The sequence below is a fragment of the Patagioenas fasciata genome, chromosome 8 (genome assembly GCF_037038585.1).
Source record: "Patagioenas fasciata isolate bPatFas1 chromosome 8, bPatFas1.hap1, whole genome shotgun sequence".
Taxonomy (NCBI): Eukaryota; Metazoa; Chordata; class Aves; order Columbiformes; family Columbidae; genus Patagioenas; species Patagioenas fasciata.
In genome coordinates, this window is record NC_092527.1 from 39,309,166 (window position 1) to 39,333,777 (window position 24,612).

The following is a 24,612-nucleotide window of genomic DNA, read 5'->3' on the forward strand; positions in this document are numbered from 1 at the left end:
CTACTTGAGGAAAGAGGGTTATTATATTCATTCTGCTTATCCAAGAAATACAATTTGACATGTAAGTAAACCATAAATTTATAAGAAGGAACAAGTTAAGTCATGCCAGTTGTTAGAAGTAATTCTGCAGCTCTGTCTCTGGCAGAAACGCTCACTGAAGTTGGTGGGAATTGGGCATGTGAAGAGACTGAGGAATTGCATCCCAGTTATTGTAGTTATTTAAAGGTAAGGCCAATACAAGGGAATTACAGCCTCAGCCTCCTCAGAGATCAGCCAAGTCACAAGGCTCAAGGTGCAAGTTCATAATTAGCTAAAACCAATACAAGTCTCCAGTGCTGGCAGAAAGACACTCCCACCCCTCTTCCCACCTCTAGGAAAGCCACGAGGGTATTCTTTACCTTTTCTCCTCTTGATGAAACTGTGCTCCCACTCAGCCAAAATATCACATTTCTTTGAGCCAGAGGCAGATTTTAGGGCAAACTTTAGCATATTGCCCTGGAAAACTCAACCTGCAGTCCCAGTCTGGCCGCTGTCCTGGTGCTTCATACCAAGCAGCTTTCTGAGAAGAGTGTGATGGTGTCACATACTGTACAGGGTAACCTTGCAGATGTTTGTGTCATCTGAAGGACGACCAACAAGATAATGGTATGCAGTGAGGGATTCTGTCACATGTATACGTGTGAGTGTGAGGACACAGCCCAAGTGACATTTCTTAGTTTGCCCGCTGTTAGAGAGTATCTGGTCACCAAACCTACACAGGGGCAAGGCTTTCCTGTGCCAGGTATTTGAAAAAGTAGGTCTGGAAAAGACCCAAGAAGAAGATGAAGTTGCTTTATTACTATAGTGATAAGATATCAATGGAGAGGTGAGCGATTTCAGGAATTTTCTACTTGTACACTTCAGCCTTTCATTTTCATCATTGACAGTTGAAGTTCATGCAGATTTTGATAGTGCATTATATAGAAAAATGATTTTCCATGCCCCATGTTTGTGTTATTCTGGTTATTTACTGACAACAGAATTCTACATTAAGACATTTCTTCCAGGACAGGAAAACTTCAATCTTTCCTGCAGCACAGCTAGAATATTTTACAGTGCAGTGAGCCAGAACATAGGAGCAACAAATTGTAATGTATACAAAGCATGTCTGCCTCTCAAATTTGGTTAGAGATTTCTTTTTTAGCTCATATCTTTCGAGATAGTTTTGTAAAGCATAGCACAACTGCCTCAAAACTGTGCTGTTTTATTGGATGGATGTTAGTTAACCCAGCTTAAAGCACCACAACCAAGCCTTAGAGCTGATATTCCTGTTGTAAGATAAACCTTGAGCTACAGTTAATACTTATCCTCCCTGATTTGTATGTTTGCTTATTTTACCAATATTTCAATGATATTCTGCTTGTTAGATGAGAACATGGGTAACTGAATTATAGAATCAAAATGGTTTAAGTTATTGTCTTCTGTTAGGCATTGTTTCCAATGTTTGAATTTACAGTCACTTTCCTTTGCAGCTTATCGATGCCTATATCCAGAGCCTTACACAAATCAGATAAAACATTTCACTTGCATGTGAAACTTAGGTTTAAAGGTAAATTATAAGCTCTTCTATTTCTTTAACTTGTAGTTAATTAAATGAAAGAGCTTTTCTACATATGTTTCTGGTGAGCATCAAATTCCTTGGGCATCATACTACTGAGATGATGCAGAGAGTTTGAGAAAAACAACTTTCAAATGTACCAAGGTAGTTTAAAGGAGCCATATATCTTCAGCTCACTAGGGACTGGTTTTAGATTTTTATCTAGCTCTGATGTGCAACTCTGACAGCAGTGAACCCACAACTCCAGCAGCAAAACGATCCAAGTGTGAGATCCACGAGAGCAGGAAGTGAGCAGGAGTCTGAGCAGCCTAATAAATGGCATTTTCGAGCATAAAAATCAGAAAGAAAGAAAAATCGGAAAGAAAATATGAATGAGATTAAGTCAGTTTGAATCTCATGCTGTCAAGTGCCTCATAGGTGCCTTGCTTCTTCCTTGTAGAAATGTATTTCCATTTGGATCCTGCAGATCTCCTTCCTAACTTCCATTTATCATTCTTGGATTTTATCAGGACCGTGATTTCTGGAAGAACCAACTGCTTTTCCTGCTCTCCAGACTTTCAAAATCTGACCCAGATGGCAGCTATAGCTGTCATGAGAGCACAAGGGAAATGAACATAAATACAGCTAACTGTGTAATAAGAATAAATATCTTGTCAATTTGGTTAATCTCAGGACTGAGCACTGAACATCTGGATACACTTTATCTCAGGAGCTGGGAAACTCCCCTCAGAATTCTACCACTGCACATCCCTGCCGGCCTTGCTGTTCTGAGTGTTTGACATTGCTGCGACTAAGATTGCTAATCTGCCTAAATGGTGGGCACTCATCTGCTCAGAGCTACTGTAGGCTAAAGCTGAAGAACTAACAAAATACCTCAACCCTGTCAGACTTTAACTTGGCATCATTGCAGTGAAAGATCAGCGAGGTAACCAATTACATCATCTGCCACTTGTCCTTACCTTGGGATGACACGCTGTCAGCTCCTGAACTTCCCCTTTCAGGACTTTGAACTAGCCTTAGATTTTCTAGCATACTATATAATTCACAAAATTAAAGGCTTTCTTGATACATATTAGGACAAAAGACTTGGCTTTAAAGTCCATTGTTTTAAAATAATTTGTTTCATAATAATTGTTTTTGAAAAATCACACAACTTGAGATATCAGAAATATGGAGAGCATATTGCCAAAAGGAAGATCTTCAGAAAGCAGAAAGATCTTGACAGAAATTACCTACTCTTAAACTATCACAAATAAGTAAAGGGACAAATAAATCAGTAGAGCATTTAATCCATTCTTTACTTTCTGCGTCTTGTTTATCATTTCTTGAAACTAATCCTCTTCTGTAGCAATTTCAGTGAAATGCAGCATTTCTTGAATTCACTGGTAGCCGTGACTTCCAGACAAGACAAGCTGGCAGTCTAACAGTTCCCCACAAACACTAAACAAGAGGTGTCAGCACAGGTACCGCGTGTTGGGACATCACCATAGAACTGACCTAACCTGAGAGGACAAGGTTTCAACTCAGCTGACTCTCAATTTGTTATGTCAAGGTGCTTCAAGATCCACAGATACAAAACCTGACATCTTTTAAGGTTCCTATTTTACAAAGTCTATGCATCTCTGTACATTCTCCTTTTTTAAAAAATGACTGTTTAAGGCTTCTTTCTTTAAGCAATAGCAGTACAATAATTTCCATGATCAAAGCTTCCATAACTAATGAGCATGTGTAGAAAGGATTAAAATATTTTATTTTTATTGATCTTGTACATAGATTTGGTGTCTTCGACAGCATTTCAGTATAGCAGAGGCTGCTTGGTGAAAAAGCATGAATCTTGAATACCACTGAAATCCATCTGCAGTGTTGCAACATGGCTAACCCCATGGAATGCACATTTTTAATTACATTTTTCACGTGGCATTACACAAAACAAAGAAAATGAGATGATCACAGGCTAGCTTGGGAACTCTTCAGTGTTTGAATGAGAAAATCTAAGAGAAATTGAACTTAATATTCGTGCTATGACAGTAAGCAAAGGTAGTGTTGCCACAGGCTACGTGAATCACAGCAACCACAAAACAGCTCCTGTGAATAAAACAGCAAAGATGCCAACTGAGAGGCTAAAGCAAACCTGTAATGTGCAGCTCATAAATTAGTTATATGCATCATTATCTTCCCAGAAACTTTTTCTGAGTACACTACCAGAAATAGGGCCTGGAACATGAGTTTTCCATGTCAACAAAGTACTGCAAAGATCTGTTCAGTGTGACTTCAGCTGATCTAGGATCACACTGGAAAACAGAAAATGTGATGCAAGAGCCGTATTATCAATTTTTCTTCAGGAAAATCTCCCCCACCAAATATTTTGCTAGACGTCTAGTCTGCCTGTGAGTTGTAAAGCTGCTGAAAATCAGACTTTGATCTCATTCCTAACCAGTATATGGGACCAAAGCAACGCTTCTCAATCATTCCTGAATCACCTGACCGCTTAGTGGGATGATGAGGCATTTAATAGATCAGCTGTTAGATTTTGTGAGGCTTTTGATAAACACTTAGGTACCTTGCTTTTCTGAACGTGGTCTAGAACTGGCAGATTGCCAGAGGTAGTACCTGGGGTGTTTTATAAAATGAGGTAAACAGTAAAAAGGGTCCAGTTGTTGGACTGAATATGCCAAGACTGGGTTTGCACATCCCTGTTGTTGTAATATGATGTAGACGTAAATATCCACAGCTTTAAAAGGGACTCAATCTGCTTCATGCATATGCTGCAGAAGTATTGCTGGTTGGAATCCAGCCCGCAGTAAATATTGAAATATTTGCCACGTTTCTTACGGCAGATCTTCCCAGTTGATGCCTTCAGCAGTTTGGAGCCCGGTGGGCAGTCGATAAAGGGAATGGCCACAGCAAACGTCCCTGTTTGCATCCCCTGTGAATCAGCCACCCACACAACACAGGTGGGTCTTCGTGGGTGTGGATGCCCAAGAAAACAACTGCCGGAAGACATCGCTACACACCTCTCAACGTAAATACAACCTGTGCTGCCATCACGAGGTGGGACTTAGATATTCCACAGTGACAACAACAATCATTGGCGATGTGTCTTCTGAAGGAGCTGTTCGGCCAAAAGCAGGGAGTGGTAAGCGGCCTCTGAGCTCTGTGTCTGCTCCTTGTCTTTGGCCTTCCCTGCCTCTCTCGAAATGGCCCTACTTGATTTCAGTAAGGAAAGGTAGAAAACAGGGGTTCTATCCTCAGCTCAGGAACCTATGTGTAGATAGCACTTAGCTTATTACAGATTTCCTAGCAAATAAGGGAGCGGAGGGGGAGACAAAATAGATTTTAGTTTAATTTTCCAGTCATATATTACACAACAAAACATATTGGTTTTCTTAATGAAAAATGCTCGCTCACTGGCTTTTCAATAAATATGTTTTATCTTTTGTTACTCGATGCATTTGGTAGTTCAGTGTATTCTTCAGACATTGCAAACCAAACCGTATGAGTTTCCTGTTGGTTTTGTTGTTGTTTCTTTGTTTTGGTTGGTTGGTTGGTTTGTTTGTTTGTTAAATACAGATCTGAAAGTCTGGTTAAATTGACATTTCTAACATGTTACCCCATGTACTTCTTTCATTATCAGGTTAAACAAAGTTGATTTCCAAAGTGCTTTTGTGGTTCTTAGACCACTAATATTGCCTGTGCAGGGAGAAGGTATGAAAAAAGGTTATTTTGTCGAGAGATGAGCACTGTATGAGTCAAGAGCTTTCCCTTTCTACAGCTGAGGCATAGCATATGCTTTCTTGCTATCCTGTGAAGCACCAAGCACTTGCCATTGCTGGAGGTGAGATTTCAGGCCCAGCATCCTACCTGCCATGTTACTGGAAGAGAAACAAAGAGAATAGAAGCCAAGCTTTATCTAGAGTTGCATGACCCAGAAGTCTGCAGTAGTCTGGACAGTCTATAATCAGCTGTTGACTCCTGCTCACTGCAGATACAGTTATTATGGACTATATGGCAGGAATGAGGGAGGCTACTAACTTTCCTGCTTGCTCTGGAGCATTTGCATTCAAAACTCTTTAATATAGATGCATTTTTTGCTTTTTACACATGGGACTTACTTGTGATTCCCTTTAACATCTATATTCAGCTGTGAGTAAAGTCATTTTTTGTCTATGCTTGAAAATATTGCACAAATCTGTATGCAGAATTGTTAGAGATAATGGATACTCAATGGGGCATTTCCAAAAGTGTTAACCAGTGCGAATAGCATAATCTGGACAACGCGGTGTTGGATGGCAATTGCTGTTTCCAGGACTGCTTGGAATTACAGCTGTAACAAGTGGCCAGTCACCACATCCTTAACAAGAAACCAATGAAATCACCCACCCCAGCAGCCGCCCCCTTGACAAAGCAGAAGGGGAAGGGTCTGTCCAAAGGGCTCGGAAGCATTTAGCCAGAAATGCTTTGGTGGCCACAAAAATCTGCAGTGCCACTAAATCTGCAGTGCCATTGCTACGTGTCACCCTTCCAACGCTGCGCAGAGGTGAAGGTCATGCAAAGCAGGAACCGTGACCGATATATTCTCTGAAATCAGCTGTAAAACATCTTTGTGAATCTGGGGCTACAGAAGTGACTAAACAGAAAAGAGCTGGCATATCTTGCTAAGGAATCAAGTATTAATCAAGTATTCGGATTTCTTATAAAACTAACGTTGTTTTGCCAAAGGCAAAATTGCTGACAAACCATGGAGCCCAAAAAGATTTATGAACAGCAAAACCACATCTCGAAAGAGGAGACAATTTATACCATTTGCATTATTTTGATTTCTAACATTCTCTAGGTTTTGCTGCGATTCACACTTAAGCAAGAGAACTAATTATACGACAAATAACAGGGCACCAGCCTGTTTTTTCCACCAGAGATTTCAGTGCACTGACCAACTGTTTCGTGCTCTGAGAACACCTCAGAGCAACAACCAAATTAAATCAAGAACCAGTTTTTGCACGCACGGTGACAACAATCACAAGTAGGAGACCACAAATTGGTCAAGAGGGTTCAGATCTGGCTAGTCCTAACTTGAGGCAGGGACCATGGACTAGACAAGCCTGCTAGAAGACCTTTCTTAATTAACTCCAGGCAGCCAGAAATGGATGGCTGGTTTACTGGCAGCGTTGCACCCTGATGGCCCAGACACCCGGGCCAGTCGTGAGTCAAATTAGGCTTAAAAAGTTACTTCAATTAACCTGCAAGTAGCTACATTCACACAGTAGTTATGACTTCCAACACCATGACCTGAGGCGAACCTCATGTTTTGTTAAGAGTTACGCAAACAATTAAGAAGACACTGAATAACTCCTCTTTGGTGTGGAAGGACAGTTTCAGTGAGTGGTCCCACTGGCCTAACAGGGCGCAGACAGACACTGTTGCCCAAACCTGGCCTTGCAAGTCTCACCCCTGCAAATCTGGAGTTTAGGAAGGTGATTTCTGTAAAGCAGGATAATCCACACCCAGTGGGGAAGCAGCCCAGCTACTTTGAGTACAATTAAAAACAATTAAACACAGGATAATTTAAAAAAAAACTTTTTATTTAGACAAACACAAGAAGGGCTAGATAGGATTTATGTGCTGTTTTTTGGTTGGAGAGCCAATGTGTACTTTAAAGCACTGCAAGAGACCGTGGGGATACAGTCTTGGAACAGCGTGTTGTAAGAATTTGTAAAACCGCATGAGACAGGTTTTTTTAAACCAATTACTTCCCTTCCATTCAGGGACAGATAAGCCCCCAGCTAAAATTCCTTTGCATTCTGGTGCTTGTAACGATGAAGATGAAATGTGATTTTCCCTTCTAAAAAATGCTTCAAAAAAAAGCAAAAACAACCAAAACGCATGTGTTTCTCTGTTATGGAAAATAAGTCTCGGCATACTGGAAATTCTGCATTTTACTTATTTTCTACCACGAATGCCCCATTTTTAAAGAAATGAATAATGTAATCATTTTCTCTGATTTATGTTTTCTTTTCTGCCTCATTTGGCACTAATGCTGTGTTATTATAAGAACAACTGTTCTCTGCAAAAAGAATGATCTTTAGACATCTCATCCAAAACCTCTGAAGTCACTGGGAATGAACTGAAAAAGATGGCAGGGACGTGGGTATCAGCAGCAATTGAGTATTTTCCCACTGACCGTGCAGATTTTCTGCTCATCACCTGATGACACGGAGCTGCAGTTTCCTACACCTTCTCAGGCAGAAAGAAAAGCTCTCCTCCAGGTAGGGTACCAAGTACACAGCTTGCAGATTTCAGGTCAGAAGTCAGAAATGACGATAAAACATGGGTCAAACAGGGAACAACCCAGTCCTACGAGCAAATTCAGAGCCTGGGGACTTTGCTGGCGAGCATCCCTGGGATTCGAAACGTTGGCGTGTACCATCAGCAGGAGAAGAGCACCAGGAACAAGTGCCACAGCTCCCGAGCTCTCGAGGTTTGAGACATGTGCTGGCAAGCCGAACGGCAACGGGGAGTGCTTGAAAAAGGAACTTGGAAAAGAATCTGGAGGGAATTAGTGTCAGCCATGTGTAAAGAGGTTTACTTTTCCCATCTCCAACGCCTATAATTACATCTCAAACGTGCTAATAAAATCCGGTGGTCACAGTGGGGTTTGTTTCTCTTTTACAAAGTATGTACCTTAAACATGATGCTGTGACGCCTGGAAAAAAAAAAAATCGACTTTCTTACACTTCAAATCGCCATGCAACCACCAGAAGCGAAGCCGTCGCACCCCGCTTGGGCAGAAGGACCGTGTCTGGCTCCCTGGGGGACACAGGGGGCCCGTCCGCCTCAGAGGTGCGGGGCGTAGAAGGGGCCGAGGTACGCGGGGCTGAGGAAGGGAGCGAAGGCGCCGCCGCCCAGCGGGAAGGGGGCGGCCGGCGGGACCAGGACGTTGGCGGCGGCGTAGGAAGGGAAAGTCTGGAAGGGCAAAGTGCCGGGAGCCGGCGGGCTGGGGCTGCCGCCCGACGCCGCCGCCGCGGGGGAGGATGCAGCGGTGGCCGCGCCGTCGGCCCCCGGGTGCTGCTTCTTCCATTTGGTGCGTCGGTTCTGGAACCAGATCTTCACCTGCGTCTCGGTGAGGCTGAGCGACAGCGCCAGGCTGAGGCGCTCGCAGACCGACAGGTACCGGGTGGCTCGGAACTTGTTCTCCAGGGCCACCAGCTGCTCGTAGGTGAAAGCCGTCCGTGCCCGCCGAGGTTTTCCGCATCCCGCCTCGGCCCGCCGCCGCTTGCCGCCCCGCGGCGAGCCCGGCTCCTCCGGACCGGGCGGATGGGAGGCGGGCCGGCCTCCGGTCCCGTCCCCGGTCCCGTCCTCGGGCTCCTGTCCCGCCGCCTCGGCGCCGCTCTCCGCCGGGGAGTGCGCATCTGAGGGGAGATGGCGGCGCTCGTCAGAGGGGACACGTCGGGGAGGCGGCCGCGCACCCTCCTCCCGCCCCTCACCCAGCGCCGAGGCACCTGCCACCCGTCGAAACCCGGCGCTGCTTCTCCATCACCCCCCCTCTAACGTGAGAAAATAAGGGTAATCGTTACAATACAATAAAGGAGAAACAAAAAAAACCCCCAAGTCTCCAGTCGGGCGAGAGCCCCTCCGCGCTCCCATCGCATCTGCGGCAAGGAGCGGGGGGGGCGTCGATATGGATTTCTTACCAATTAAAAAAGAAGTTATTAAAGTCCCCTTCTGAAGCGAAATAAATCCCCTCCCCTCCTCCCCATCCCCGCGCTAATGGAGTTTCAGATTTGCGAGGGCCAGATCGATAGATGTCATCTATTAAAGGTAAGTTTTAATCGAACAATATTAGGATCAGGCCGGGGGAAGGAGGTTTGAAGTGGGCACCTGCAAGCTGCGGGCAGGAGATAGGCGGGAGTCGGTAATAGGATATCGATCAACGGGAGCTCAGGCATCCTCCGGTGGGGACGGGCTGAGCAATTACCCGTCCCGCTGCCGGCCGGGGGGCCGGGACAGCCGACCCCTCCCGCCCCAGGGAAAGGGGCGCCCGGGAGCCACCGTGCTGGGGGAAAAAATACCCCGTACGGTGCCCTGGCAAGAGCCGCGGCCCATCTGGGGTCGGGATGGGGCGGTGAAACGCCCTGGGATGCCCCGTTCTCCTCGGGCGGCGGAGGATGCCTCGCACACCGGGAGGCCGGGGGTGGGAGGGAAACACCAAGAACTTTTCCCCTTGCATCATCGAGACTCAAAACAGAGATCCAGCCCCCCCCTTCCCCCGCGCTGCCCCGTTCCATCTTCCTGCGGGAGCCCCGCACGGGGAGCGCACCCCGCGGGGCTTGGGAGGGCCGGGAGTCCCCGTCTCCCGGCGCCTCCACCTGCTCGCCCCGCCAGCGCCGGCCGGAGAAACTCGAGCGCGTTCCTACCATGTGCCTCTAGTTTATTCCTCCCGCTGCCGGGAGCAGCAGCGTCCTTTCCTACTTCAACTCTTCCCAAACTTTTCTCCCGTTCGCCCGAGCGGGGGGCGCTGCCCCAGCTCCCCGCGGCCGGTTCGCGTCTCTTGCTGAATTTCTGGGGATCCAGGATGTCTAAGACGGAGAAGGAGATTTTATGATGGATGGGGGCCGCCTTGGCCCCGCGGTCCGGGCATTCCGGCATTCCCCCCCCTCACCCTCCAGCGCCTTCCCGGAGACCTGCTGGCTCCCGAGCGCGGAGCCGGCGGAGGTTGCGCCGGGCGCGGAGCGGGGCCGCCTCCCGAGCCGCACGCCTGGGCGCGGAGTGAGCGGCGGGGAGGAGGGTCGGGCGGGGAGGGCGGAGGGGCCGGCGGCGGGGTGGGGGCAGAGGAGGGGGCAGCGCAGCCATTGGCACGCCGCCTCCGAGCCCCCCACCCCATCCGCCGCGCTGGCTTCATCCTTCCAGCCCAAACTCCCGGGGATGGGGCTTTCCCGTTACCTACCAGCCCCTGTTTGGGGGTGGGAGGGGGGAAGCGCAGCGAGGTGGGCTGGGGGCGCTCCCCCAGTGCAGGGATGCGATGGGTTGTGGCAGCTGCAAGGATGATTAAGCGAGTGGAGCATCTCGCTTATGAGGAAAGGCAGAAGGAGTCTGGTCTCTTTAGCTTGGAGGAGACTGAGGTGCGACTGCATATATGTTTATAAATATATAAAGGATGGAGGATGGAGCCAGGCTCTTCTCGGTGACAACCAATGACAGTACAAGGGATAATGGGTACAAACTGGAACACAGGAGATTCCATTTAAATTTGAGCAGAAACTTCTTCACGATCAGGGTGACGGAACACTGGCCCAGGCTGCCCAGGGGGGTTGTGAAGTCTCCTTCTCTGCAGACATTCAAACCCGCCTGGACACCTTCCTGTGGAACCTCAGCTGGGTGTTCCTGCTCCGACGGCGGGATTGGACTGGATGAGCTTTTGAGGTCCCTTCCAAGCCCATTCTGTGATTCCCCTGGGGTCCGGAGAGCCCTCGGCCATCACTGTCCCTTCTGCTGACCCATCTGCAGATGCCCTGGAACACTGGTGGTCCAGCGGGGCGAGCTTCATGTCTCAGAGGGACCCAGAGAGGAGAGACGGGCTCCTGCATCCCTCTGTGACACTGAGCAGGCTCCAAGCTTGAAGCAATCCTGCTAGCGGCCACTGTTTCAGATGTGAAACTACAGGGAGAAATGAGCAGCTTCTCATTTTGAGTCAGCTCAGGGTCAGACTAGGTCAGACTCTGGACCAAGGGCTGGTCCTAACTCCTCTAACTCACCTGTGGTGTTCACACTATTCCCAGTTTATAGGCAGGGAAACTGAGGCATGCCCATGCTGGGGGACTACCTGCCCCACTGACAAACCCCCCTTGCCTTGAGTGGAAATGATCACATGTGTAACTGGGACAGCAAAGGCCACAGCAGGTCAAGCCTGCACCAGTCTCATGACCATGACCACTTCTAGCCAGCTTATGGAAAACTTGCTAGCAATGTATTTCTGTACATCTGTATCTGTTCAGGGGGATGCTTTCCCCTCTCTTTAGAGTTGGTTCATTTTGTTTGTTCTGTGAATGAGGCCAAGGTGCAGATGAAGGGGCACCCTTCAGCCGGAGGAGGCCAGGAGATGCACTTCTTGGTGGGAATCTGCTTTTATCCCTAGAAAGTAGTACAAACCAGAATCCTCCTCCTCTTCACAGGTGGCTCAGCCTCAGCAGAACTGGCCTTTCTGTTTGCCATTGCAAAGGCCTTAAGATGAGGGGAGAGCAGGAAGATGAGATGAGGATGTGCAGGGCAATGTGATTGCAAGTAATTGTTATTGTTAATTATGTGGTGGCAGCATCCAAGAGCCCATTTGGCACTGGACTCTAGGATGAGATACCAGGCGTGCATAGAATAGAAGGGAGCTCTGTCCTGAGGATTTCACATGCTAAAGCTACCAACCGATAAAGCTTGGTTTTGGGGGTGCACCCTGCATGAAAATGAAGGTGGTGATGAACGAGAAAACACTGCTGTGTGCTAGTTAGGTATTGCTTATTTATTTAAAGTTCCTTGAGATGCAGAAGAAGGAGAAGGGAGGGGAGAGGTGCAGTTGCAGGTGCTGGACATCATGCTTCAGAAGTGAGATGAAATAAAGAAAATGGGTCTGTAGTCTTAATGCAGATCCTATTAATGTTTTTGAAACAAGATTCTTTTTGTGGCTCAACGCTAGTTTTAAACTACATGGAGAAATCATAGGTATTATGGTATGGTAAATAGGTGCGTGAGTCACTTTCTTTTGAGAATAACTGCAAGCCTTGGCAGTGCCAGATATTTTTTATGTTTGGAAGAAAGAAAAATCTTATCTCCTATATGTAAGACTGCAAATACTTCTGTTTGAATTATTGTGTCTGCGGGAGTTAAGAAAGTAAACTGTAGCCTTGGGTTTAATTTATGAGCTAGCACGCATCTTTAAATATCATTTTAACATGTGCATGCACACCAACCTGCAAACATGCATGCAGGTAGGAAGGCACATACAAAAAAAGCAGACATTCATGGATTAGTTTTAGCAGTCTGTTTGAAGTTGGTCCGTTTCCCAGCTGAAGCATTAAAATTCAGCCTGAGTGCTGTCTCTAAATTGCTTTGATGCTAGGTGGGTTTCAACCCTGACCTGTCCTGACGGCAAGTGATGGCTGTAACAAGCTGCGGATCAATATTCATAGCGGGTGTCCTGGACTGATAACACTATCCAAGACAATGTTCACCATCGGTGGAGACAGCTGAGATATTGCGCCATTAGTGATGTTGTTTTAAATAACCTGATCCATTTCTGGGTCTATTTAATGAATTTCACAGTTTAGATATTATCTTTAAGGAGAAGCCAGAGGCTATTCCAGGATCGGTGATGCAAATCAATGCTGCCAAGGCTCCTCTGCTTTTCTTAAACAAAGTGGGCTATAATTCCACCACAGCTCTTTATGTATTCTGGGAGTCATGGCATGCTGTTGATAGTATTAGCAATAAGAAAATATTTGGACTTTATCAAGGGAGAAAACAATATTATCTTTAAAGCTGGAACACAGTTGATAAAATCTTATCTGTGACTATAAAATGGAGGGGATCGGTTCAGTTCTTTATATGATGAACCAGTGGTTTTTTCTCGATTGTCTATATGAAGCGCTGGGCATGTATGAGAAGATACCATCAGTGCAGGGCACAGCTGAAGTGGGTCTCATCAGTTTTCTGCTGTTGTTGGATCAGCACCTTGGTCCCCAAGGGCCAAATCCTGCCCTAGGTCAGTTTCCCAGACCCACAGGCTGTGTTTTGGGGTGCTCAGTAAACCCAGGCTCTGCGGCGTCCTGGCACTGGGATCCATCCCACTGTGCTCCTGCTCCCAAGGGAAACTGCGGGATGGAAACACAACGAGATCCTTGTTGCTTCGGAAAAGTCTGATCCAAATCAAGACCTGGTGTGCTCATGCAAAGGCATCGCTGGTGGTCCTGAGTGCTCCCAGAAATGACAAGAGCAGTATTAATTTATAAGACAACACGTATGTTGCCTTTACTTTCAACAGCATCCGACTCAGGTGACGTGTGTATTTCAGAGGATGGAAGATTTTCCCCAGGAAAGCGATGTCTGAGGGAGTTTATCATGAGATAGGGAATGAGCCCTGGCACTCATTGACTCAATGGGCTGGTTTTCTATTGCCAGTTTGTTTGCCGTCCTGTTGGCAGTGGGCAGCCCAAGTGCTCTACAGGGAAAACCAAACTTGGTCTGTGCGCCAACCTGCCTCAGGCATTTAAAAATATATATAATAGAATCATTTTGGTTTGAAAAGATCTTTAAGACCATCGAGTCCAGCTCTTAACCCAACACTAGCACTAAACCATGTCCACAAGAATCTCATCTGTTCAACCCCTCCAGGGATGGTGACTCCAGCACTGCCCCGGGCAGCCTGTTCCAATGCCCCACAGCCCTTTCTGGGAAGAAATTTGTCTTAATATCCAACTTAAGCGGTGCGGGGGGCGGAACGGATCCACGGGCGCCACCGCGGCCTCCCTGCTCCCTGCCTGGACTACACTTCCCAGCAGGCCCCGCGGCTCGGCTGGACTCGGCTGGGCTCGGCTGGGCTCGGCCGGGCTCGGCTCGGCTCGGCTCGGCGATGGCGGCCTGGGCACGGGCGGTGCGGGGTCTGCTGCTGGATGTCAGCGGGGTGCTGTACGACAGCGGCGATGGCGGCGGGGTGCCCATCGCCGGCTCGGTGGAGGCCGTGAGCAGGTGGGTGCCCGGGGGACGGGCCGGGGGGGCACCCCGGAACATGGCGGGACGACCCCAAAATACACAGTGTGCTCCCAGCCCTGCGCTTTGCGGCTCACACGCAAGGACCAGCGAGGTTCGCGGTTCAAAACCAGCTGCGCAACCCCTGGTTTGCTGTGCCAAGCTGAGCGGGACAGGAACACAACCGCGAACATTTTGGGTCACTTTGGTGGTTTTTTATGCTTATTTGTGGAGCTGCTGACCCCGAGCTGATGGGGAAGGAGCCCGGAGCAGCACAGTTTCATTTTGTATTTACTGTCCTAGTCCCACATGTATTAAGATCCAGCAGTATATAGGAGGTCTGGTATGATCCCCCAGTAATGATTTTTAAAATATTGCCCGTGCTGGCGTGCTGCTTTTGTAAGTTGATGAGCTTTACTGTCAAATTAGCTTGAGATTTCTTGCAGAGAACGTGCAGCCCAGCAGAAATGGAGGATTTTGGTTAATGATTGCCCATCTTATAAGAGACTCAAAAGCAAAATATTGCCGTGGCGAGTTACTCCCCAGCGCTCGCAGGTAGCGAACTCCCTCACTTCTTGCTGGGCAATGTAATCCGGTTAACACAAGCTAAGTAACTGCAGCTAAACAGACAGCGATTCAATTTATTTAACTTATCTGACTTTAATTAACTAGATTGACTTGTATCTCTATCAACCTTGCTTGCCCACAGGGGCAGGGTGGGGCCAGAGGAGAGCGATGGCTGCAGGACCCTCTTTGTTTAAAGGTACTGATTTGTGAGTCTGTCCCCCTAGGTTTCTGGAAGAGTCTTTTGGGTCTGTGTGATGTTGCACTAAACCACTGCAGAGAATCCAGGTCAATTTCATGTGGCGAGTGCTGCTGTGCAGACCCCACTTGGGATGTTTTAAATGTCAAAATACTGAGCCAGTGTGTTGGCAGCCAGCGTGGCAAGCATCTCTGTGGCTTCCGTCCTCCAGGGCCAGTGTCCTCTCCATCTTCCAGGAGAACACGTCTTACCACCCTCCTCTCATTTCATAGACTCACAGAATGTCCTGAGTTGGAAGGGACCCGCAAGGATCATGGAGTCCAACTCCTGTCCCTGCACAGGACACCCCACAGGTCACCCCGTGTGTCTGAGGACATTGTCCAGTCTCTTCTTGAACACTGTCAGGTTGGGGCCGTGACACCTCCCTGGGAGCCTGGTCAGTGTCCAGCACCTCTGGGTGAAGAACCTTTTCCTCATGTCCATCTGACCCTCTCTTGCCAAGTGGCACGTTCTGCTGGGACCGTCACATCTGCTGGGTTTGCAGCGTGTAGCGCGGGGCAGCCCAGATCATAGCAGGCACATCCAAACCGAACCAACTAACAACTGCTGTTGGACATCGGATCAGTCCTTTAAAAACCAGGACATATTCAATAATATCCACATTGCTGTTCTCCAGATGCTTATGACGCTTTTTTTTCCTCCTAGGTTTTTAAACTTTATTTCCCGTCAGGTTGCAGGCTGTTATTTAATGACTTTTGCCACTGCATTTGCTGAAAGCTCCCGCATGGAGGCAACGTAAACTGTGATTTAACTTATGGCTATGTCAGAAATATGCTGATGAAACAACAGTAAAATTCTAGCCTTGGGCTAAATGCAAGATATTAGGGGCTTTCTATTGAAATACTGATAATGTCCGTGGGGCTTCTGTGCAGCTCTGTGCATGAGGCTGGTTTCCTAGGGAGTGTGTTGAGAACACAATGGTTGCTTTTAGCATATGTGGGCTCCGAGAAGTTTCATATCAATAAGCAATGGAGCTGTGGAAATTGGGGACAGCAGAACTGAGTGTGGAAAAGCGCCAGGAAGGAAGAAACAGCCAAACATTTTGTTCAGGTCAGCCAGTATAGGTGGTTAAGAATGATCATTTTCCTTGGGTAAAGTCAGGTAGCCTTATTTATCTGCCTGTTAGATTGGTAATTGTTCTGGCTCGCACCATTTAAAATCTTTATTGACTCATTATCCTGTTGCCAGTTGGTCATTAATATTTGTGTCTGCGCCGTAGTGCAGCTTGGTGGTTTAAAGCAGATGGATTAAAGCTAAAAGCAGCTCTTTTTTACTTAATTAATTATTTTTTGTATCAATTAAAAAGTCATAATTGCAGATAGCTAGGAACTTTATAACTAGTTCAAATTGATACGTTTTTTTCCTAAAAGAGATGTCTAAAATCTTGTAGTGCATATGTATGTCCAATAGGAGTCTTAAATACCATTTTGATAACTCATACTACAGATATGAGCTCTGATAATCAGACTGACCTGTTCTCTTCAGATTGTCTTGCTACATCGTCTCCCACACCGTTACAGCAATTAACTTCGTGTAAAAACACATAGCACACACCAATAAAAAGCATAATTAAACATCTTCGTTTGCTGTTGGTTTCATATAGCTGAAACCATTTCAACTCCACTAAAACTATTTTTTTCTGCATTATTTTTCTTGTTTTCAGCCAAATTCTGCTATGCAGTTGTTTCGGTTAGTGTTTGAAAGACTAGCAGTGTATTTCTGCTGGCAGGATTTGGCCTGTTTTCTATTTATGATGCCTGCAAAGGGGGTGCTGGTCTCTTGTTTGTTTTTAGCTAACGGTACAGGCAGATGGAGCAGAAAAACGAGCAGAGGAGCTGACGGACACTGAACCATCCTAACCAAGATGATGTTTAGTTCCCTGTGCTGTAGGGACTCTCCTGAGGAAAGCGATAGGAGTCACTTTCCAAACTTGTGATGGGGCATTAAGTGTTACAGCTTCATTTATTGCTAATTTACCTGCGTCTCTGATAAGTTTTACCTGTAAAGTATTTTAGGATTCAGTGTGTGCTGAAAGGGAATTGGCGAATCGGAGGCTGAAAGGATGAACCGCAGGAATATTTGCTGTGCAGAGCAGATCTCCTCCTGCATCCGATAACGAGAAGGTGAATCTGGGTCTGTTATTTGGCCGAACTACGGCAGACAGGCACACGTGTGCCTGAGGACCTTAGTCCTGGTTTAACCCAGAAGCAAAGGTGCCAGGAATGTCATTAAATCCGACTTCAGTTGGGGATATTGGGGTGTTGGATGACTACAAAATCCAAAAGCAGCTTGATCAGGTAATTTGGCCCTTTAAAACTTTTAACCCGTAACGTTTCGTGATTGTTTAGTTTGCTGTGCCGTATGTTTGTTCATGTTTTTAAAAAATCCTTATAACAGAGTCAGGTAAAACCCATCATTTCTGAGTGTCTGTGGTGAAGTGGCAGATGCTGTGGAGCCGATCAGAAAGCCCATGGGCAAGATCAGAAAGCCGGTCGGTGACTTAAAGGCTTCTTCTGGAGCCGGCCTTAACGGCTCCTCTGTGCTGCGCTGTTATTGCCTTAATTGATTTACACAGCGTTGACACGAGGTGAGCTATTCGCTTTTTATCTTCCAAATAGCAGGGAGCTGGTCTCTTACAAGACAGAAGGTGGTTAAACATCCATAAAAGATGCTCGGGCTGTGCTCTGTTATTTGCATTTACAGCTGTGCGCTGATAGCGTGCCCATTAGCATATCCATATGAAAAGCACACAGTGGTTGGACATTTACAACATCCTGTTGTTTGGCCCATATAGTGCATCTGTTGGCACAACTTTCCACGGGGGTCCTTTAAAAGAGCAACGGAAATCGGGGGAGCGGGGAGGCTGTGGAGCAGCTGGACAGGCGCGTTAACATAAAATACCCGGAGAGCCTAACAAGGGGAAGATTGCGAGGAGAACAAGCGGAACTGGAACTGTAAAGCAATTCAGCGTGCGGGGGTTCGGGTGGGATGGTTGCGAGTTTACAAAGAGCCATCTGAAAGTGTGTGTGTGCGATGAGGAGTAGGAAATCTTCGTTGTAACCTGGCCCTTTCCACAGCAGCAGAGCTGCAAAAAGATGAAGCAGTTCTGTGTAGCTGTGTAGCTGGAATCGATGCTGAGGGGTGCAGGGTTGTCACAGCTCCTTTCCAGTCTCTAGCACTAGCTGTGGACCTTCCTAAGCCATGTTTGCTTTCCTAATCAGCGACGCTCGTTGCTGTTTTAAAAAGATCCATGTCTGTGAAGTTGTGGGTGCTGCGAGCGCTGTCTGCACAAATTGCATGAGTAAGTGCTTACACTTTTGGAATTTAAACATCATTAACCTTTAGGGTCTTGAGCTACTTGCTGTCTATCAGCACAATTATGAGCTGTACAAATATTTACCAATGAAGAATAATAGAAGATACTACAGTGATGCTTACCAAGGGTACTTGTTCATCCAGTACCCTGTGTAAATACTGATAAACCCCTGAAGCCAATGACCAGCACTCTGCCTCGTTCTGTGCTTTCAAATTGAGACTTGTCTCAGTTTACCACTATTCTTTTCTCCCATCTTTCATGTCTGGTGAACTCAGTTTGGAATCTTAGGATCGCGCCCGAATCTTTGCACATCCTCAGCAGGATCGTGCGGGTTCTGTGCTCACTTTCCAAGTGGTGCTGTGGGAGCAGTCGGTTGCTTCCAGGTTAAAATCACACAGCGTTTGTTGGAACACAGCTTGGGCTTTGAGCTGCCGCGGTGAAACAGTACGGTACTTTCTAAAGAGGGCGAGCAGAGCGTGGGAGAGCGAATTCTTTGTCTATGAAATAGGCTGAATGAAAGCTTTTGGCAATTTACTTTCTTTTTTCCAGAAATAGAATTCATTCTTTACGATGAATTTGTATACAATTGTATACAGTGTTTGTATACAAAGTAAAAATTGTATACAATTTGTATACAATGTTTGTATACAAAGTAGAACTTCGACAGTGACAAAGATAACTTGCTTTTGACTGAAATATTAATGGCATAATTAGTAGCTTCAGAGGCAAAAAACCCAACTGCTTTTATCCCAGAGTGAAAGCTATTGGAGTATGATTCCTTATGTTATCCGTAAAAATGTTTTGCTTAATGCAAATAAATATATTCCAGACCTCTTCATGTTATCCCCAAAGTTCAGCTTTTTGTTTCCTGACAGCTCCAAAGTGGAGAGTTACCAAATATTTAAAGTCTACCAGAGTTTACTTTCATTACAAACGACACCCATGTGTTTGAACCCTACTCGGTGTTGTGTTGCTGTGGAGTAACAACCAACCGGGCACTGTAGGTGAGGTGAGAAGCCCTGATTCGATCCATGCAATGTGATTGAAGTCTGGAGCTCCCAGGTGTAATACTTTAAGCTAATTTGATAATCCACAGCGATTACATGTGTCTTGCCACTGAACACAATGGACCGGGAAGATTTTTCTTATATCCTGCCTCGTGCTTCCTTTCTGCAGATTCATTTCAAAGCCATGTGTTGTTTTATTTAAAATACTTCATTCTAGATTTCGCTGTTGTGACTTATTGTTGTCTACAAATCTGTAGATAAATCTGTTGTCCACCTTTGTGTTCAGACAGGCGGAATATGATTGATGGTGTTTTGGTCAGTAATTGGGGTACGCAGCAGTTTTCGGTGTGTGTGGGGGGGCAGCCTTTGCAGAAGATCCAGGACAAGACGGCCCTTGTGTTTGCTTTGATGTGCAAGTTCCAGTATTTACTCCTATCTCTAAAAAAAAAAAATCAGGATGGTCGAAATACCTAAATAAAGGTGTTGCTATGTTTTTAAAGTTTACTTTGAACAACAGTTCAGTGATTTGTCAGTTTTTGCTGCCAAACAGTTGTGTTTCCAGAGTCTTTACTTTTACAATGGTACCCTTTCTTATTTCACCCTTCAATAACATTGGCCTCTTTTCTTGTGGCTCCTTCATATGTGCCTTTTAATTCGCCTTCTTTCCTGTTCAAAAGCAATGCCCTCCTATTTCTTTTTTTAATCCCTCTTGCAATCCCTCCTTTGGATCCCCTCCAAATTATCCGCATCTATATATAGGGCAAGGTGAGCCATATGGGGCTGGGGAGGAAATTGTGCTCGTGAGGTGGCAGATGAGTTTCAGACACAAGAATGCAAGGGGGAGCAGGGCCAAAAAGTGCGGTACGTAAGGATTTGTCAGCTCCTTACTAATAATATATAAAGCAGCAAACCGGACCACCGGAGAATGGGAGTTTTAATGAGCTTGGCCGTACTCAGGAGCAATGTCAGGACATCAGTGAATGGAAACACCAGGAGATGAGGGGACAAAAGGAGCATCGGAGATGTGACAGCAAGGTTTAAGCAGTTTGGATGTGCTGTGAGGGTGGGGGAAGTCAAAGGAGTGGAAAAATTTGGACACCGGGACCAAGAAGGAACAAGGAGAAAGCAACCGAGTCGCCGTGTCATGGGAGCGCACATTGGGTTTAATCCACACCGCTCTGATCCCATCGCACCCACCGAGCAAAACACCGGGAAATTCAGTGTTCCTGTGGAATTGGAAGAGGCTTGTGCTGTAAAAGCCGGCCGCAGGAACTAAGGATGGGCATTTACAGCTGGGCTCCTTCAGACTTTTGAAATAGAATCAATTTGCTTGGTGTCATTTCAGAAGCGGAAGCGAAAGGTGAAAAATGCTTGCTGCTGAAATAGCCACTAAAATAGCATGAATGCAGGTTTACGGAGAAAGTATAATGCATTATTTGCACAAATACGCTTTTTAAGCAGAGGGCACATAAAGCAGAGCGAATGTATTCCTCCCACATGGGTATTTCCACAGCTGGACCCCAGAAAACCCTTTTCCATCCTCTTCTCAGATACGTGTCCTGCTCCAATGGTGGGAGGTTTTCCTGCAAAAACCCTGCAAGATCAGTCTTGGGATTTATATTAATTGATAAATGTGTCACATAATGGAAAACCATCCCATTGCCGGCTCATCAGCAGTGTCTGAAGGAGGATTTGATACCTCCCCTTGTCCTGATCACTCCCCATTTTGTGGTCTGGATGAGATTTTACCCACCATTCGCAGGCTGTTGAGGACTGGGACCGATGTCTTGTTGCAAAACCCATTTTAATTTGTCATTTTGAGTGCGTTTTTTAGACGCTGACTAAAACCACATCGTGTCCCTTGGTTCTCCATCAGCCAGGCAGGCTAAAGGACTGGGATAATTTCTGCTCTTTTCAAACTCTTTCGTCTCTGTTGACCTTGGAACTAGACAAGTCATTGCTGCTTTTGACCATTATGCTCAGTTTCACAGGATCACAGAATCCCAGAATGTGAGGGGTTGGAAGGGATCTGGAAAGCTCATCCAGGTCAATCCCCCCATGGAGCAGGAACACCCAGCTGAGGTTCCACAGGAAGGTGTCCAGGCGGGTTTGAATGTCTGCAGAGAAGGAGACTCCACAACCTCCCTGGGCAGCCTGGGCCAGGCTCTGCCACCCTCACCGGGATGAAGTTTCTTCTCAAATTTAAGTGGAACCTCCTGTGTTCCAGTTTGTACCCATTGCCCCTTGTCCTATCACTGGTTGTCACCGAGAAGAGCCTGGCTCCATCCTCCTGACACTCACCCTTCATATATCTGTAAACATTAATGAGGTCACCCCTCAGTCTCCTCCAAGCTAAAGAGCCCCAGCTCCCTCAGCCTTTCCTCACACGGGAGATGCTCCACTCCCTTCAGCATCTTTGTTGCCCTGCGCTGGACTCTCTCCAGCAGTTCCCTGTCCTTCTGGAACTGAGGGACCACAACTGGACACAATATTCCAGGTGTGGTCTCCCCAGGGCAGAGCAGAGGGGCAGGAGAACCTCTCTGACCTACTGACCACCCCCTTCTAACCCACCCCAGGTACCATTGGCCTTCCTGGCCACAAGGGCCCAGTGCTGGCTCATGGTCACCCTGCTGTCCCCAGGACCCCCAGGTCCCTTTCCCCTACACTGCTCTCTAATAGGTCGTTCCCCAACTTACACTGGAACCTGGGGTTGTTCCTGCCCAGATGCAACACTCTACACTTGCCCTTGTTATATTTCATTACTTTTTTCCCTGCCCAACTCTCCAGCCTGTCCAGGTCTCGCTCTGTTTCATCTCTTGACAGGAGATGTTTTACCTGTAGTCCCAGCACCATGGTGCTCACAGAAGGCAATAAGAAAACATTAGCCCTGCCCAGAGTTCAGCATAAATGCTTAGCACACTTCCTTTTCTGTTAAATTAAAAAATAAAAACAAAACCAACCAAACAAAAAAACCCCACACTCTGAAAAACCAAACTAAAAAGCCAGTTCTGGAAATCTCATCACCAGCGCTCTCCTAAACCCCTTTGAAGTTGGTGTTGGATGGTTTCCCAGCTCTGGCTTGTTCCTTCTTCCAGGGTTTTGCTTTCTGCCCCCCCCCGGACTCTCCTTCTGCTCCTGTGTCAGGAGAAACCCTCGCTGCAAAAAGCGTGTGCTCAAAGGTGGGAAATCTGAAGTTTAGCGTTATACTGCGTCCTTCGTTTTGTTCTGCCACGTGCAGGACAGTATGAATTTAAGGAGTGCTGGCTTCCAGCCTAGATCCCGGGGCCATTTCTTTTCTTACTGGTGTCATAACATTTACATCATCTAAAAGAGCAGTTTTTGTGTTTTATATGCCCAAAACCTGCCCGTGGAGGTTGGCAAGGGCAGTTGGTTGAGTCCTCACAAGGTCAGTCAGGATGTCTAATAATTGTCCTAACGCTTTACCTGTTATGGAACAATAATGAGAGTTTTTTCATTATTTTCGGGTGAGTGAACCTGGCAGATGCTGACAGCCAGCAGATGTGTAAAGTTCGAGGTGATTTGTAAGGGACCGGCTCATCTGACGCACGGTAATTGCATTGTGGGACATTGTCACTCAGCGTCGTGTCCCGCTCTGGCAGAACGAGGTAAAGGTCAGTTCAAAGAGCCGCCGTAGCGTGATGGGCAGCGCGGGGCTCAAATTAACATCCTCATTTCCATCTCTCCCATATACATGTGCTCATGGCGTGCCCGGAGCCGGGTGGGTGCCCCGGTTCTAGATTTAGGGACTGTTTGTGCGAATGAGCGGTTGTTTCTATCTGGATTGGGTTTAAATCCCTCCTCTGGTAAGGCTCAGAGAAAGTCTTACCCACCTGTTGGTGCGTTAGCTCGGCGCTCATCTTTCCGCTTATAATTTTGGGCTTGGAAGTTTCTTTTGTGATTTATTTCCTCGGTTCAGCACCTGTGTGCGGTGGCAGCTCCCCGGGCAGCCGGTGCCTGCCATCCCAGTATGACCAGTGCGCAACTGGAGGGCTGTAACTGGGCCGTGCTCTGCTCCCTGCTGCCCTGCATGCTCCGCCATCCCCTTGGTGAGGGAATCCAACATATTCCTTCTACCACAGAGATGCTTTAAGCCGAGTTCACCATTTGCTACACCCCAAGAAATCAGGAGCTTCATGTGTAGCTCCACACACGCAGGTGAAGTTCAAGTTCCCCCATTCCTACCCACGGATGTTAGGATTGGTGTGAGCAGTCGCGTGGGAAACAGCAGGTTTATCTGGCGATGATGCGATGATGATGAGCGAGAGGTGGCCTTGGGACATCCACAGCTACCTGGACCGCGGCGTTGGAGCCGGTGCTGCCGATCCACGTGCTCGGTTTTGCTCTAATCGGGATTGATTTCTGGTGCTTCTGGATCTGACTGGGATCTTTATCATGAGCGCGGTGGATGGAAGTCAGCCCTGATTGATGTGGCTTCCTGGGTGTACCTGGGCTTCTGTAGTGTGGACACTGATAAATCTGTGCTACAGATACTGATAAATCTGTAATACGCTGGAGATCTTGATAAAGTGTGTGTTGCCTCATTCTTCTGTACTTGCAGGTATCTAATCCCTTGTTTTTAATAATCTCCCTATTTCTCCTCCCTCTCTAATCTGATAAAGCATTGCAAGTTTTGTTCTTTATTCTTCTCCCATCCCCACGCTTGCCGGCGCTAGAAATCACAGTAAGTCACTCTGCACGTGCTTTTTGAAGTGTGAACGCTGGGTCAGCTCAGTAGCTCGAGGTTTCCAGTTAAGCCGCCCATGTTATCAGCGGTGTCCCCAGCACCGCACTGGCTCGCTGTGCAAAGCATCTCACCTCCATCAGACCTTTCAGTCGTCTCTTTTAGCTCCTCTTGCTGCAAAACCTGATCGTGAAAACTGAAGGGGAGTTTTGCTGGAAGCAGGAGGAGAGCCAGGATTTCCCCCGTGTTGTTAAAAGCTCTCCTTTGTTATTTAAGCTCTGGGTTAGTGGTTGTTTGCTGCAGAGAGTGAGCAGAGGATCTCTTTGGAGATGCTGACTTTGAAGGAAAAGGTGGTGTTTCATTGAAAAGGTATTTTTGAGAGATGTCCTCTTTGGAGTTCTCAGTGATTTTTCTTTTGTACAGTGTTCTAAAGTTTTTGAG

At 46.9% G+C, this 24,612-nt stretch overlaps 2 protein-coding genes across 6 annotated transcripts in view; one reads left to right on the plus strand and one right to left on the minus strand.

The window, feature by feature from the left end:
- Nucleotides 1–7,209: 7,209 nt before the first annotated feature.
- On the minus strand, nucleotides 7,210–10,264 carry NKX1-2 (NK1 homeobox 2). The gene is made up of 2 exons (XM_065842849.2): nucleotides 10,009–10,264; nucleotides 7,210–9,003 (listed from the first exon to the last, which is right to left on the minus strand). The coding sequence occupies exons 1-2, from the start codon at nucleotides 10,238–10,240 to the stop codon at nucleotides 8,429–8,431; spliced, it is 807 nt and encodes a 268-aa protein (XP_065698921.2). The 5' UTR covers nucleotides 10,241–10,264; the 3' UTR covers nucleotides 7,210–8,428.
- A 3,904-nt stretch (nucleotides 10,265–14,168) lies between these two features.
- LHPP (phospholysine phosphohistidine inorganic pyrophosphate phosphatase) overlaps nucleotides 14,169–24,612 on the plus strand; it is an 80,488-nt gene continuing 70,044 nt past the window's right edge. For all 5 annotated transcript variants that reach the window (XR_010651764.2, XR_011740362.1, XR_011740363.1 and 2 more), the window contains exon 1: nucleotides 14,169–14,323. Coding sequence is in view for 2 of the 5 variants with exons in the window: in XM_065843432.2 (XP_065699504.1) it covers nucleotides 14,208–14,323 (116 nt within the window). In the remaining 3 variants the exon portion in view is untranslated. The remainder of the gene's footprint in view (nucleotides 14,324–24,612) is intronic.

Excerpts from the sequence above, each read along its gene's own strand:
- NKX1-2 (XM_065842849.2), bottom strand. The coding sequence starts at position 10,240 with ATGCCGGAATGCCCGGACCGCGGGGCCAAGGCGGCCCCCATCCATCAT. Across the intron at positions 9,004-10,008 it reads GAATAAACTAGAGGCACATG|ATGCGCACTCCCCGGCGGAG; the intron begins GTAGGAACGCGC and ends ATCTCCCCTCAG.